Here is a 14,070-nt window from a genome sequence, read left to right as displayed (position 1 = left end):
ACTTTTAAATTCAAAGAACTACTGTATTTTTCGGATTATAAGATGCACGCCCCCCCCAAAAAAAGAGGGTGAAGAGGGTGAAAATCTGGGTACATCTTATACACTGAATACAGCATTTTTTTGCCTCCAGAAACCACCCCCCCTTCACAAAAATGGACTTGCGTAGCCTTTGGGAGTCCTGCAAAGTGCTCTTGGGGGCTGGGGAGGGCAAAAATGAATGAAAAATGGGCTGTTTTTTGCTCCACAGCCCCCAGGGGTACTCCACAAGCCTTCCAAAGCCTCTGCACGCCCTGTTTTTTGCAAAAAATGAGATTGTTTTTGGCTTATTTTTGCCCCCCACCCCAGGAACACTTCGCAACTCTCAAACTCAAACTCTCTGCATGCCCCGTCTTTTACAAAAAATGAGGTGTGCAGAGGGTTTGGGAGACCTGCAGAGTGCAAAAACGTTTTTTAAAATTTACCTGTTCAAAATCTTGGTGCGTCTTATATCCGGTACATTTTATAGTCCGAAAAATATGGTAGTGCAAGATCAGAAGATGTGGAGAAACCTGGTCCATGGAATCGTCAAGATTTAGACACGACTGAACGGATAGATCATCATTAATAAACATTATGTTATTTAGTATTTCAAGCCTTCAAGGTTATACTTAAAAATGACCTGGAACAGTAATTCTTTTAATAAGTAGTTTGCTGAAACCAGAAATTAGCCACATAAGATCCTGGCAAGTAAATCAAGAAGTCCCACAATGTCAACTACATTAGCTTTTATTTGCAAGGAACAATTTATGCTACCTGCACCTTTCCCGAACTAAGTTTAAATCTATCAGCTTCCTATCCATAATGCTCAACTCCGATCATTTACTGCATACAGAAGGTAGGAGGAGGAAGCCAACGATACTTGCAAAAAGACTCCAAAAATATTACAATAAAAAAATCCAGGGAGGCAGCAGAAACCAGTGGCCCTCCAGATGTACAATTCCCAGAATTCTCTACTGCTGCTCCCAGTTGGCTGCTGGGAATTGTAGTTCTGGAGGGCAAGAGATTCTGCAGCTTTGAGTTTTGGCCAGGCGTGCTCAATTTCTGAGCCACCACACACGAGCTTTTGACTTTTACTAAATACACAAGAAAATGACCTGAAGGAATAAAGCAGCCCCCCCCCCCAACCCTGGGCTGTGGCCCACTAGTGGGCCTCAAGCCATTCAGAACCGGGGGGCAGAAGTGGTGTGCATGCACACATCACAGCTTGCGTGAGTAATGGACAAAATCGTGTGCTCCATCTGTGCGAGTAGCAGGCGTGTGTGCCTGCCTCTCGTGCAACGGACCTGCCCATGCTCTGCGGAACCATCCCCCACCCCCACCCCGGCTGGGCTGCAATGCCAGAAAGGTTGGGGAATTCTTGAATACAGGGCCCGTTTTCACAGGTAACAGTCTTCCTTTTATTTACCTCTTCTTGCAAGATAAGAGGTCAGATTCCTTTCCTATATGAAAGCAGGCGGAAAGAGTTATTTTGAAATTGCTTTCCAACAGGACAACAAGATTTGGCAAAAAAAACAGTTGTTAAGTTTTGTTAACACAAGGAGACTTTTTCGGAGGATGGTCAGATGGGAAAGTAGAAAGTTGTGGCAGATGCAGACTGATTTTTCTTTTTAAAACCCTCTTATGAACAGTCTTTCATAGCTTTACACAGAAAGGAATTTAGGTTGCTCGTAGCAGTTACCCCTCAGCCAGCCTTCGGAGGATGGAGGCCAGACCTCCTTTTGCAACCTTCAAAGGGGTCTTTTCTTCTTTGTTCTCAATGTCGATGCTCGCCCCGTGGGACACCAGGAGCTTCGCTTCGTCCACCCGCGCTTCATCGCATGCTAAGTGGCTGTCAAGAAAAACCAAGAATTAATTCCTTTTGCAGGTTCAGTTTCAGCAAAAGGCCCTTCTCTGTGCGTATTTCTTTTTCTATAGTTTTTATAATAATAATGTCAGAGCAAGAGTTCTGCAGAAGCTAAAGGATTGCCAATTTATTGCTTACATTTATTTTCAAGGTTGACTCAGCCTTCCATCCTTCCGAGGTGGGTAGAATGAGGACCCAGATTGTTGGGGGCAAAATGCTGACTCTGTAAACCACTTAGAGGGCTGTAAAGTACTGTGAAGGGGTATATAAGACTAAGTGCTCTAGCTATTTTCTTTTTTCCTTCCCTCCTTCTTTCTTTCCTTCCTTCCTCCTTCTCTTCCCTTCCCTATCAATCCATCCATCCACTCATCCATCCATACCAGCTCAAGGTTGACTCAGCCTTCCAGCCTTCTGAGGTGGGTAAAATGAGGACCGAGATTGTTGGGGGCAAGAGACTGACTCTGTAAACCACTTAGAGAGGGCTGTAAAAACACTGTAAAGCGGTATATAAGTGTAAGTGCTAGTAGAATCATAAAATTTTGAACTGATATTATGTTCTTTGAGATGATGGAAAAAAAAGACTGACCCAATAGAAACTGCATTTTCCCCATAGTTACACTTTGGTTCTCTAATGGCCTAAATATTTTGTCTTTGTTGCTTAAAAGGCAAACCTGAATTACAGCCACACCTGCCGTAATATTTGAGCATTACATCTAAGGGTTAGTGTAAGTTATCATGTTAATCTAAGATCAAGGAAGCTTAGTGGAATTCCAACAGGTCAAATGCTGGAAGCAATTAGCTTTAGCAGACGCCTGTGGTACAACTGGAAATGCAAATTATGGATTTAGTTTTAATCTACAGCTAGTTTCCATCTGGGTAAATTTAGACTGCATATCAGAATAGATCTAAAACTTTGCTAATTAAGCAAGGTTTTCTCATAATCAGATGTAATCAGATTTATGGTACGGGTACTTAAGACCTTGTTGTCAAAATTCTGCATTGCTCTGTTTTCCCACAATGCAGGCAGTCCTCGACTTACAACCACAAAAAATTCCATTGCTAAGGAAGAATTTTAAATAAATCAGGACCCAATTAACCACAATTTCTGGAAGGGAAACATGGACCTGCGTTAGTTCTGCAAGTTTACAGTATAGGTAGCCCTCGAATTACAAGCACAATTGAGCCCAAAATTTCTGTTGTTAAGTGAGACATTTGCTACATGAGTTTTGCCTCATTTTATGACCTTTCTTGCCCCAGATGTGAAGTGACTCACTGCAATTGGTAAGTTAGCAACTCATTTGTTAAGTGAAATCTAGCTTCCCTGTTGACTTTGCCGATCAGAAGATTGCAAAAGTTGATCACATGTCCGAATTATGATCATGGGATCCTGGGGGGATGTTACAATGGTCTTAAGTGTGAAAAACAGTCATAAGTCACTTTTTTCAGTGCTGCTGTAACGTGGAACAGTCACTAAACAGATGGCTGTAAATCGAGGACTACACGTAGATATCATTTTATGGTTGGACTAGCTGGATATCCATGCTCTGCTACGAAACTATTTGATCTGGCTTGATAAATCGACACTTACAGCTTGAAAATTAATGAGTAGTTACAATTGGCCTCTCCTCTCCCCTTCTCTCCCTCAGGCTTCCCTCACAGAAGTCTCTCCTCTCCCTGTCAGCCTCTGCTTCGCTACTTGCTTTCGGCTGCAATTGAAATGGGGGGGAGGGATGGCATGGTATTTGGAAGGGCATACCAACCTGATGAAGCTTTTTGAAGATGAAACCCACATGACACCTGAGGGGTTTGGGGATTGGACTATGGGATGGGCTTACAAGGGGAAGGGGGTTGGGTCAAATATTGATATCTATGATTACGTGTGCTTTTGCCTCAGATTTTGCTTTGCTTAGCTGCTATCTACTCGTAACCAGTAAAAGTACTCTTAATTCTGCAAAATGGAATTGAGTGGTTTCTTTCTTGGTTACTGAGGGAGGCTGCCTTGACACTCCCCTTCTCTCCCTCAGGCTTGCCTCATAGTTGCCTCTCCTCTCCCCTTCTCTCCCTTAGGCTTGCCCCACAGAAGCCTCTCCTCTCTCCTTCTCTCCCTCAGGCTTGCCCCACAGAAGTCTCTCCTCTCTCCTTCTCTCCCTCAGGCTTGCCCCACAGAAGTCTCTCCCTTTCTCTCCCTCAGGATTGCCTCACAGGAGCGCCTCTCCTCTCCCCTTCTCTCCCTCAGGCTTGCCCCACAGATGCCTCTCATATCTTATCCCCTTCTCTCCCTTGGTCTAACTCCTTAGCATCAGATTGTTTTTCAGGTGGGGAGGGGGAGTAGAATGTCTAAACTCCCAGCCCGTGGCCAAGCGTTTCTACACTGTAAGAAATACTAATGATCTGATAGTCATTTCAAAAAATCCTTTCTTAGCAAGCACCTAGAAGCTAAGAAGAACCTACGTGCCAAATTTCAGGTTTGTAGGCTTTACGGTTCTGGAGATTTTGTGACGATGCATGAGTGGTATTTCCCTTTTATATATATGGGCTGAGATGAGCAGTCTAACCCAGAATAACAGAGTTAGAAGGGATCTTGGAGGTCTTCTAGACCAACCCCTGCTTAAGTAGGAGACCTGAAATCATTCCGTGAGTGGTTTTTTGCTTTTATATTCATGGATAGCCTGCCCTACATTAATGTCCAAGCCTTGTCATAAATAAAGGGAAGCATCCCATCCTTACAGAGGTGTGTTTCCTTCAGAGTCCTGTAAGTTGACTGAAGCATTGTGCTTCAGAAGGATCTGTATCATTTTCTGATTCCCTTTGGAGGCTGCTCTGTGTAATGGTGTTGAGGCCAAGTGATCCTTTGCATCTGGATTAGCTTTGTTCTCCAGCAGCATCAGCGCAATCTATTGGGGAGAGGAGAAAAGGATGACTGAGCCGTTGGCTTTTGAGAAGCAGGGAAAAGAACAAAGCCACTGCGCAAAAACTAACCTATAAAGGAAAAATGACTATAAAGAACGTAAGTGAGCGATCAGAGTGCAAGGAACAAGGACATACATTCAATTTGGCAGCTACCCTGTTTCCCTGAAAATAAGACCTCCCCGGATAATAAGCCCAATCGGGCTTTTGAGCACATGAGCTAAAATAAGCCCTTGCAGAAAATATTGCAACACAGCAGCAGCCATGAGGTGATCGTGCTCACCATCTCCTGCACCTCAAAAATAATAAGTCCTCCCCGAAAATAAGGCCAAGTGCTTATTTTGGGGGTCAAAAGAAAATAAGACTTGTCTTATTTTCGGGGAAACACAGTACTAAGATTGTTGGACGAGCAGGCACAAAAACAGCCAGGGAAGGGATTGAAGCCTGGGAAATGGCCTGCTTGTCAGTCAACAGAATTCCTGGTTTACTTAATGACTTAATAAAACAGCCATCAACACCCCAATCAACATCTAAAAAGCCACATGCAACAGGCACCACATACATACCACAAACAGAACAGCCCAAAGCACAACTCTGCTAGAGAGAGGCTAGCACTGATGAGATTTTCTAGTTTGGCAATGAAACGTCTGCAAGAAGACAACCAAGCTTGTCTGCCTGTCATGTTACCATATTTTTCGGAGTATAAGACGCACCTCCCCCACTAAAAGAGGGTGAAAATTTGGGTGCGTCCTATACACTGAATGTAGCCCCACCCACCCACTGGCCCCCACCCTTTGGCCTCTGCCTCCCAGCAATTTACCTCTTTGCAGCAAACCTGGGGCTTGCGGAGGCTTCAATAAACTATAGCAATCCCTGCAGCCTGAAACAGCTGATGATCGGGAGAAATTGAAAGTGAAACTTCCTGTTTGCTGCAAATAGCTGGGAGGGATAGTTTTTTCCTTGTGCTAATCAGGCTGTTTGCTGCAAGGAGGTAAGTCAACAACTATAAATGCCTGTAGAATGTTCAAATGATTAGACTTATTTTTTAAAGACTGCTTTATTATTATTCTAGACAACTTAACAAAATGAAGAAGCTTTTTAAAATAAATGCTTGATCTGAAGAGGCCCCATGCTATTGTTTTAAAAAGTGCTATTCTTTTAAATAGCAGAGAATAACTATACTTCCAGAAAGCACATCGATTTTAACAGCATCTGTACAAGTATAGTCTGAAATATAACACTACAAACAGTGTATATTATCTGTACTGTTTGTTGAAAGGAGGCAAATTGCTGAGAGGCAGAGGCAGATATTTTTCCATAGTTTTCCTCCCCAAATCTAGCATACTTATACTTCAGAGCGTCTTATACTCTGAAAAATATAGTATGTAACAGCCTAATGGAATTGTAATAAGCACTGACTAGCAAGGTTTTCAACTAAATGATAATTAAATGCAAGCTAATATATTTGAATGAGATAGTACAGTATTTGATAGGCACTAAGAGATGAGAGAGAAATGAATATTTGGGTATAGATAGGGTAAGTACTAAATGAGTAATTATATGGGGGGAAATGAAGGGAGAACTTGCAATATATTCTTAAAATTATTAATATGAAATGTTTATTGAAATGAAATTACTAATACTATCAACATTAAATGGAGCCTGCTCAGACGCTGAAATACACCATGCAAGTGAAATGAAGAGAGTGGCAGAGAGAAAGGGAGAAGAGAGGAGGAAGAGAGGGGTTAGGAGAGAGGGTGGGTGAGGGAAGAGGAGGAGAAAAAGGAGTGGAAAGAGGAGAGAGGAGAAGAAGGGGAAGTAGAGAAGAGAGGGATGACAGAGGGAAGAAAGAAGGTAGGGAGGAGGAGAGAGGGAGTGGAGGCAAGAAAGCAACGGATAGGGTATAAATATGGTGTATGGAAAGCAGAAGAGCAAATGATAGTCATTGGGGGTTGATGGTAAGAGGAATTGATATAATATTGAATAATACAAAATAGTGTTGGTTAAGATGCAATGGTATACACGTGGTTATTTGTATGAAAATAAAAAAAAACTTTTTTGGGGGGGAAAAAGAAGGCAACCAAGCTTAGAGTAGCACCAAGGATCCCTCAATATCTAACCTCCTGCTTGTTCTTCGACGCGGCGTAATGCAGCGGGGTGCAACCATTCTGATTGGTGGCGTTCACCTGAGCGCCTTTCTGAAGGAGAGCTTTCACAATTTCATCCCGGCCGGCCGATGCGGCAATATGCAAAGGGGTCCAGCCAGCCTGGAGAAAGAAAGAAAAAAGACTACCGTATTTTTCGGAGTATAAGACGCACCAGAGTATAAGACGCAGCAAGGTTTTGAAGAGGAAAATAAATAAAAAAAGTTTTTGCACTCTGCAAACCTTCAAAAAAGGCCTGTTTTTTTGCAAAAATGGCCCTGTTCCCCCCCCCTCCAAAGGCATGAATAGCTTTAGGGAGCTTGCAGAGTACTCCTGAGGGGGGGGAGGGGCAAAAACAAACAAAAAACAGTTATTTGGAAAAAAGGGGGGGGGATGAATAGCCTCTAGAAGCTTATAGAGTGCTCCATGGGGGGGGGGTTGTGCAAAAAACGGGGCCATTTTTTGCTTGTTTCTGCCCTTCCCAACCCCCAGCAGCTCTCTAAAAGTTTCCTACAAGCTATGCACAATTATTTTGGTGAAGGGGCGGGGTTTCAGGAGGCAAAAATTACTGTATTCGGTGTATAAGACGCACCCAGATTTTCAGCCTCTTGTTTGAGGGAAAAAGGTGCGTCTTATACTCCAAAAAACACAGTAGATAAATCCTTCCATTCCCCTCCATCCAGTCATAGCTGAAGGAGCTTCTTGGATGAGAAGTGAAACGTCTTCAAAGAAAAGCCAGAAAGTTCATTTTAAACCAGGTTTTTATATTATTTATACATATCCATGCGTGAATGGTATGGTGTGTGGGTATCATACATTTCAATACAAATAGACATAGTCTTATTACTCCTAAATATTCCATTCCATTCCAGTATTTCATATTATTTATACATGCCGATACATGATCAAAGGTTCGGAAGAGGGCAAGAGATGACAGTTAAGGGGAAAAGAATTTCTTATGAATATGCTTTAATAATGTGTACTAATAATTGAATTATACAAGTTGGACAATTACTTTATAATTAGTGTGATAGCTATCAGGAAAATAATCTAAATAGATATGAAGAAGTGGAAAATTAGAGTTTAAATGAGGATATTGTTAAATGTGTATAAAAATATGATTAGCAGTGAAATGTTAGAATCGAACAATGGGTGATTTGCGCTATATATATATATATATATATATATATATATATATATATATATATATATATATATATATATATATATATATATACATACATACATACACACACACACATACACACACATACATACATACATATATTGAAGGATGAAATTCTGAAATAACTAAAGGAAATATGATAAAAATATGATTAGCAGTGAAATGCTAGAATCAAAGAAGAAAAATTAAGGAAAATACATACATATTTTAATCTAAATATGTATATTAATAGTAGAATTATATGGATTGAAGGGTTGGAAGGAATATGAATAGACACATTTTAAATGCATAACTGATTGTGATTTGTTTTTAAAATTGTATACTAAGATATTGAATAATGGAAGAATGAAGGATGAGATTTTGAATTAAATAATGGAAATATGAATAATATAACAGGTAAAAAACACGTCTTTGAATATAATAGCGATATGGAGGGGGAAAAAAGTTAAAATAGGGACAGATGTAAGAGGGGAATAATGGTATGTATGCATGTATGTGTGTGTGTGTGTGTGTGTGTGTGTGTATGTATGTATATATATATATATATATACATACATGCATGTATACATATACATATACACACACATATATACATGCACACATGCATACATACATATAATTAATATGCTAAGATATATAGAAGAATAGAAAGGTGGTTTAGAAATGAAGGGTAATAGTAAAAAGCCAGAAAGTCCAGTTTCCTCTGGAAAAAGCACTTTTAGGGCAATGGTGACCTGGATGACTGAGAATCTCCACAGACATAATCACAACATGTTTCCAATTTCCTCTCTGCAAGAATGGCGTCATAGCAGTAGGCACTGGTTGGTGGCTTTTGCTCACTTGCCTTCTGGAATGTAAGAACGCAAATCATACAGTTCATGGATATTTCAATTATTTAGGGGCAGTGGGGATGCAACGGCTCAGCAGTTAAACACACTGAGCTTGTCAGCTGGAAAGCTGACAGCCTGGGTTTGAGAGCTCAGCCCTGCATGCTGGAGTGAACTCCCGTTCCTTGCCCCAGCTCCTGCCCACCTAGCAGTTCAAAAGTGTGCAAGTGTGAGAAAATAAATAGTACCCCTTCAGTGGGAAGGTAATAGTGTTCTGTGTTGGCCACATTACAAGGAAGCCTCTTCGGACAACACTGGCTGTCTTGGTTAAGAAACAGAGATGAGCAGCACCCCCTAGAGTCAGACATGACTAGATAGGGGAAACCTGTATGTTTAGGGCCAGATACTGTTGTGGCTGGCCAATAGAGCTGGCAGCAGATTCGGACAGTGAGGAGGTTGGGGAGGAACAAGGGCCAGTCCTGGAGTCTGGGGAAGGCTCTGATGAGGGCTCTGTGTCGGAGGCAGAGAGGGGGTCAAGGCTGTCCAACAGTTATCAACTGCCTTCGGAGTCGGATATCAGTGAGGCAGACGAATGACTGGAGCCTGTTCCCAGTGTGCGCATGTGCAGTGTTGCCAGACAAAGGGAACAGCTAAAGAACAGGGGTCGGTTTGGGAGTAAGGCAAAAGGGAAGTTTGCAGGAGACAATTCGAGTCCCCTTCGGGGAAAAGGGCGGCATATAAATGTAATAAATCAAATCAATCAATCAATTAGTTTGCTTAATTGGTTCATGACTCTCCAAGATTCCTTGCCAAGATATGCAGTTATCAGCCTGGCAGCTCTCTATGCCTAGTAACGTCTATGACTGAATCCTCCCTTGAAAGACTTTGCTGGAAGTCAATGAGAAGAATTCACAGTAAATTAATAAAAGGGTGTTTTGTCGGGACCAGGAGTCTGCTTCATGCTCTTGGGAAGCACAAATCAGAAGAGATAACAGGTCTTAAAATGGGGCAAAAGTCACTTAACAAATGTTTTGCTTAGCAACCCAAAATTTTTGGCTCAATTGTGGTTGTTAAGTTGAGGACTCACAACCCACCAACCACTGAGATCCAGAACCATAGCAATGCACAACCACCAATAACGGTTACATCATCTAAGAGTTCCTGGCAGAGAACAAGATAGAAGAAAAGTACATAGCCCATCAATAGTTCGTAAATCTTATCTTCTTATTCATTATTTTTATATTTATTTATTTATTATTTTATTTCTCTCTCTCCCTCCCTCTGTGTATATATATATATATATACTCTGTCTGTGTGTGTGTGTGTATGTGTGTATACATACATACATACACACACACACATACATATATATACAAAGCTGTATGTATGTATGTTCTAGAATAACTCTGGAGCAGCTCGAGCAATTTCAACCAAACGTGGTACACAGATGACTTACCCTCTGGAAACAAAAACTGGGGTGGGGAGGGGTAAGACATGTCTGTGTGTGTGTGTTCCAGCATAACTCTGGACGCCTGGGCCATTAAGAAGAGCGAGTGCAGCATCCTAGAATGGCAATTGTTTGTGATGTCATTGGAGGGGAAAGGGAGAGCCTGGGCCGTTAAGGAGTGAGTGTGGCATCTTAGAGAGGCAATTGTTTGTGATATCAGTTCTTTCGCAGCTTCCTCTGGAAAGCTAGCCGTGACGTTCTCACTCCAGTGGACCAATGGAGAAACCCCTGATGGATTTGGGGCAAAGTGCTAGGATTGTACATGGGGGGAGGGGGGGAAAGAGGAGCGCATGGGAGGGGGAAGGGAGCGGGCAGGGATGATGGGCATGGGAGTAGGGGGGAGAAAGGCCCCTCTCCATGGCTCCCTGTCAGACAAACGCTTCACCTCCAGGTTATCAGGTAATAGAAAATATAAATAAAGGGCAATACTTACATCATCCTTGTCATTAACAGGCACTCCCAGACTTAGCAAAAAGTCAACAATATCCGAATGACCAGCTGAACAGGCCCAATGTAGAGCTGTCCTATTGTCCTGAATGGGAAAGACAAGATTATGTCAACGAACTTTTTGTTTACAGACACAAAGATACAGCAAGGGGAACAGGATGGTCCTATGAAGAGACCATATCATCCTTCAAAACAGCTTCTCCTACTTAAAACCCTCCAAATAAGTGAACTTCAGTTCCCAGAATTCCCTAAACTGCATGGGCTTTATTGAGAATTCTGGTGCCGAACCTTTTATCCGGAAGTTGGCCAGCTAGAGGAAGTTTTCTTTCTATAGGTCACTCTTTTCAAAGCCACACTTTAGACTAAAGCTGCTGCTCTTTAAGAAGTATTTAAGAATGCAATGGTTAGATTGCAGTAGGGCAGGCTAACTCACTGCTCACTTCAGGAGTTCGATTCTGAGTGGCTCCATGTTGACTCAGCCTTCCATCCTTCTGAGGTGGGTAAAATGAGGACTCAGATTGTTGGGGGAAAGATGCCAACTCTCTAAACTGCATAGAGGACTGTAAAAGCACTGTGAAGCAGTATATAAGCCTAAATGCTAGTTCTATCTCAAGCAAGCCAATATGTACAAATTCTATTATTCATTTTGCACATAAAATCCCAAAGAAACTACCTTTCAGTTGAGAATGCTGATCTTGAACATTTATTGTAATGAAAATTTTGTGGGGGAAATGGTATTTCCAGGAGGAATGGCTGTGGTTTTGTCAATATGCTACAGAAAGATTCTTCTGTAGAAGATTAGTCTATGCAACAGTGAAAACATTGGATCTAAAGTTGATAAACCTAGCAGTTTTGGAAGTAAATGGGACTAACCTCAAACAATAGCAATAGCAGTTAGACTTATATACCGCTTCATAGGGCTTTCAGCCCTCTCTAAGCGGGTTACAGAGTCAGCATATTGCCCCCAACAACAATCCGGGTCCTCATTTTACCCACCTCAGAAGGATGGAAGGCTGAGTCAACCCTGAGCCGGTGAGATTTGAACAGCCAAACTGCAGAACTGCAGTCAGCTGAAGTAGCCTGCAGTGCTGCATTTAACCACTGCGCCACCTCGGCTTCAAACAAAGGGGTAATTACCAAAAGAAATATTCACAGGCTATATATAGCCCATCAGATGCAAGGAATTGCATGGCAAGTTGGTCAACTTTACAGGTGCAATATACCTACTAGTGTATAATAATCCTGAACGTCTCTTTTAAAATATCAATTAATCAAGGTGCCACAAGATGTCCATTTTTAGGAAAGAGGCTAAAAGCCAAGCATAGAGCAGATTTGCTAAGTGACGGGAGCTCACTCCTTAGGGATTCGAATTGCTGACATTTCTGATCGACATCTTCAACATCTTAGCCACTGAGCCACTGTGTCCTTTCTATTATTGCTAAAAAGAAAACTGGTTTGTTGAATAAGCCATAATACAAAACCTCTTTCAAACGAGACCCTGTATGCCTGATCCGGGCTTAATGGACCAAATCTGTGGCAGGGAAGCCATGTTTAAGCCGTGCAAAACAAGCTAATAGAGGGTCTGCTGGACAAGCCAGGATCCAATAAACCAGGGGTCTTCAAAGTTAGCCCCTTTAAGACTGGTGGACTTCAACTCCCAGAATTCCCAACTCCCAACTCCCAGCCCACCTGGCCGGGGAATTCTGGGAGTTGAAATCCACCAGTCTTAAAGGGGCCAACTTTTGGAGACCCCCTGCAACAAACCAATGGTTTGAAGTGTGTCAAGGCCACCAAGACCGGCCACGTTCTCTCCCGCTTGCCGGGCCAACCTGATCGGCGCGTGTCGCCAGGCTCCGGTTGGTGTGCAGCCGCTCCTTGACCTCCTCCAGCTGCCCCGCGTAAGCCAAGTTACACAGCTCCACGTTGGACACAGAACCTCCGCCGCCCTGTCCCTCCATCCCGGAAGGTTCCTCCCAGCGCGCGCCTGCGCAAACTCCACGACGCTAGAGTGGGGTGGAGTCGACCGTCCCCGCTCCATCAATCCAGAGGGGCGATCGCCAGACAACCGACCAATAGACGCGGCGTTCCCACCCACCCCCGTCCAGCTCCTCCCACTTCCCCGAACGTGGGCTTCCCTCGCGCGCAGGCGCCGCAGGAAGCACCCGAGGGGGCTGATGGGAATTGGAGTGCACGGAGCCGGGAGGGCCGCAGAGGAGGGCGCAGGGGCGCGCGATGGGAGACCACAACTCCCGGCGTGCGCTGCGCGGGCAGAGAAAGCCATCGCCGTGTTGTTTTCCGCGAGGAGGAGGAGGAGGGAGGGAGGGGGAGGAGGAGGCTGGGCGCCGCCGCCGCCGCCTGAGGGAAAGAAAGGAAGCGGCGGCCGAAGGAGGCGGCGGCGCGGAGATGAGAGGATGGTGGCGGCGGTGACGCGGAAGGAGGATGGAGTCTGGTGAGGCCCGGCCTTGCCCAGGGAGCGGGAGGGAAGCCCGGCGAGGCAGAGATGTTATCTCTCCTCAGGTTCAGCCCACCAAGCCCCCTTCAGAGCAGCTGTCTTCAGCCTGGCGTTGAACTCCAACTCCCATCGTCCCCAGCCAGTCCCCGGCAGCGTCAGGTTGGACTTCTTTCCCCCATCATCCTCAGGCGCCTATGGCCGTAGACATTTCCTCGAGACCTCAGCTTACAAATGGGTTGGATTCCGTTCCCATCATCCTCAGCCAACAGGGCTGTTAAAAGAGCTTCCCCAACTTGGTGTCTTCCAGAGGGGTTGGACTCAACTCCCAACATCCCCAGTCAACAGGTCTGTAATGTAAGAGCTTCCCCAGCAAGTATCTTCCAGACAGGTTGGATCCTGTTCCCATCATCCTCAGCCAAAACAGCTGCTCAAAGAGCTTCCCCAACCTGGTATCTTCCAGAGGGGTTGGAGTTCTCCCATCATCCTCAGCCAACAGGTCTGTTAAAGAGCTTTCCCAACCTGGTGTCTTCCAGAGGGGTTGGACTCAACTCCCATCATCCTCAGTCAACTGTCTGTTTAAAGAGCTTCTCCAACCTGGTGTCTTTCAGAGGGGTTGGACTCCTCCCATCATCCTCAGCCAACAGGTCTATAATGTAAGGGCTTCCCCAGCAGGTATCTTCCAGACAGGTTGGCTCCTGCTCCCATCATCCTCAACCAA

At 43.9% G+C, this 14,070-nt stretch overlaps 2 protein-coding genes across 3 annotated transcripts in view; one reads left to right on the top strand and one right to left on the bottom strand.

Moving 5' to 3' along the window:
* Positions 1–749: 749 nt before the first annotated feature.
* Positions 750–12,891, bottom strand: PSMD10 (proteasome 26S subunit, non-ATPase 10). Its single transcript, XM_087727222.1, has 5 exons — positions 12,730–12,891; positions 10,887–10,985; positions 6,910–7,056; positions 4,610–4,776; positions 750–1,867 (listed from the first exon to the last, which is right to left on the bottom strand). The coding sequence occupies exons 1-5, from the start codon at positions 12,856–12,858 to the stop codon at positions 1,714–1,716; spliced, it is 696 nt and encodes a 231-aa protein (XP_087583348.1). The 5' UTR covers positions 12,859–12,891; the 3' UTR covers positions 750–1,713.
* Positions 12,892–13,221: 330 nt separating this feature from the next.
* The window catches only part of ATG4A (autophagy related 4A cysteine peptidase), a 33,790-nt gene continuing 32,941 nt past the window's right edge, over positions 13,222–14,070 (top strand). The window contains exon 1 of one of the 2 annotated variants that reach the window (XM_087728139.1): positions 13,222–13,349. In XM_087728139.1, coding sequence (XP_087584265.1) covers positions 13,340–13,349 — 10 coding nt within the window. In that variant the 5' untranslated portion in view covers positions 13,222–13,339. The remainder of the gene's footprint in view (positions 13,350–14,070) is intronic. The other variant, XM_087728140.1, reaches the window with a different exon arrangement.

Source organism: Thamnophis sirtalis, unplaced genomic scaffold (assembly GCF_051295495.1).
Source record: "Thamnophis sirtalis isolate CommonGarterSnake01/CBP01778 unplaced genomic scaffold, rThaSir2_p1.2 scaffold_13, whole genome shotgun sequence".
Lineage (NCBI taxonomy): Eukaryota > Metazoa > Chordata > Lepidosauria > Squamata > Natricidae > Thamnophis > Thamnophis sirtalis.
This window is presented reverse-complemented; position numbering and strand designations above follow the sequence as displayed.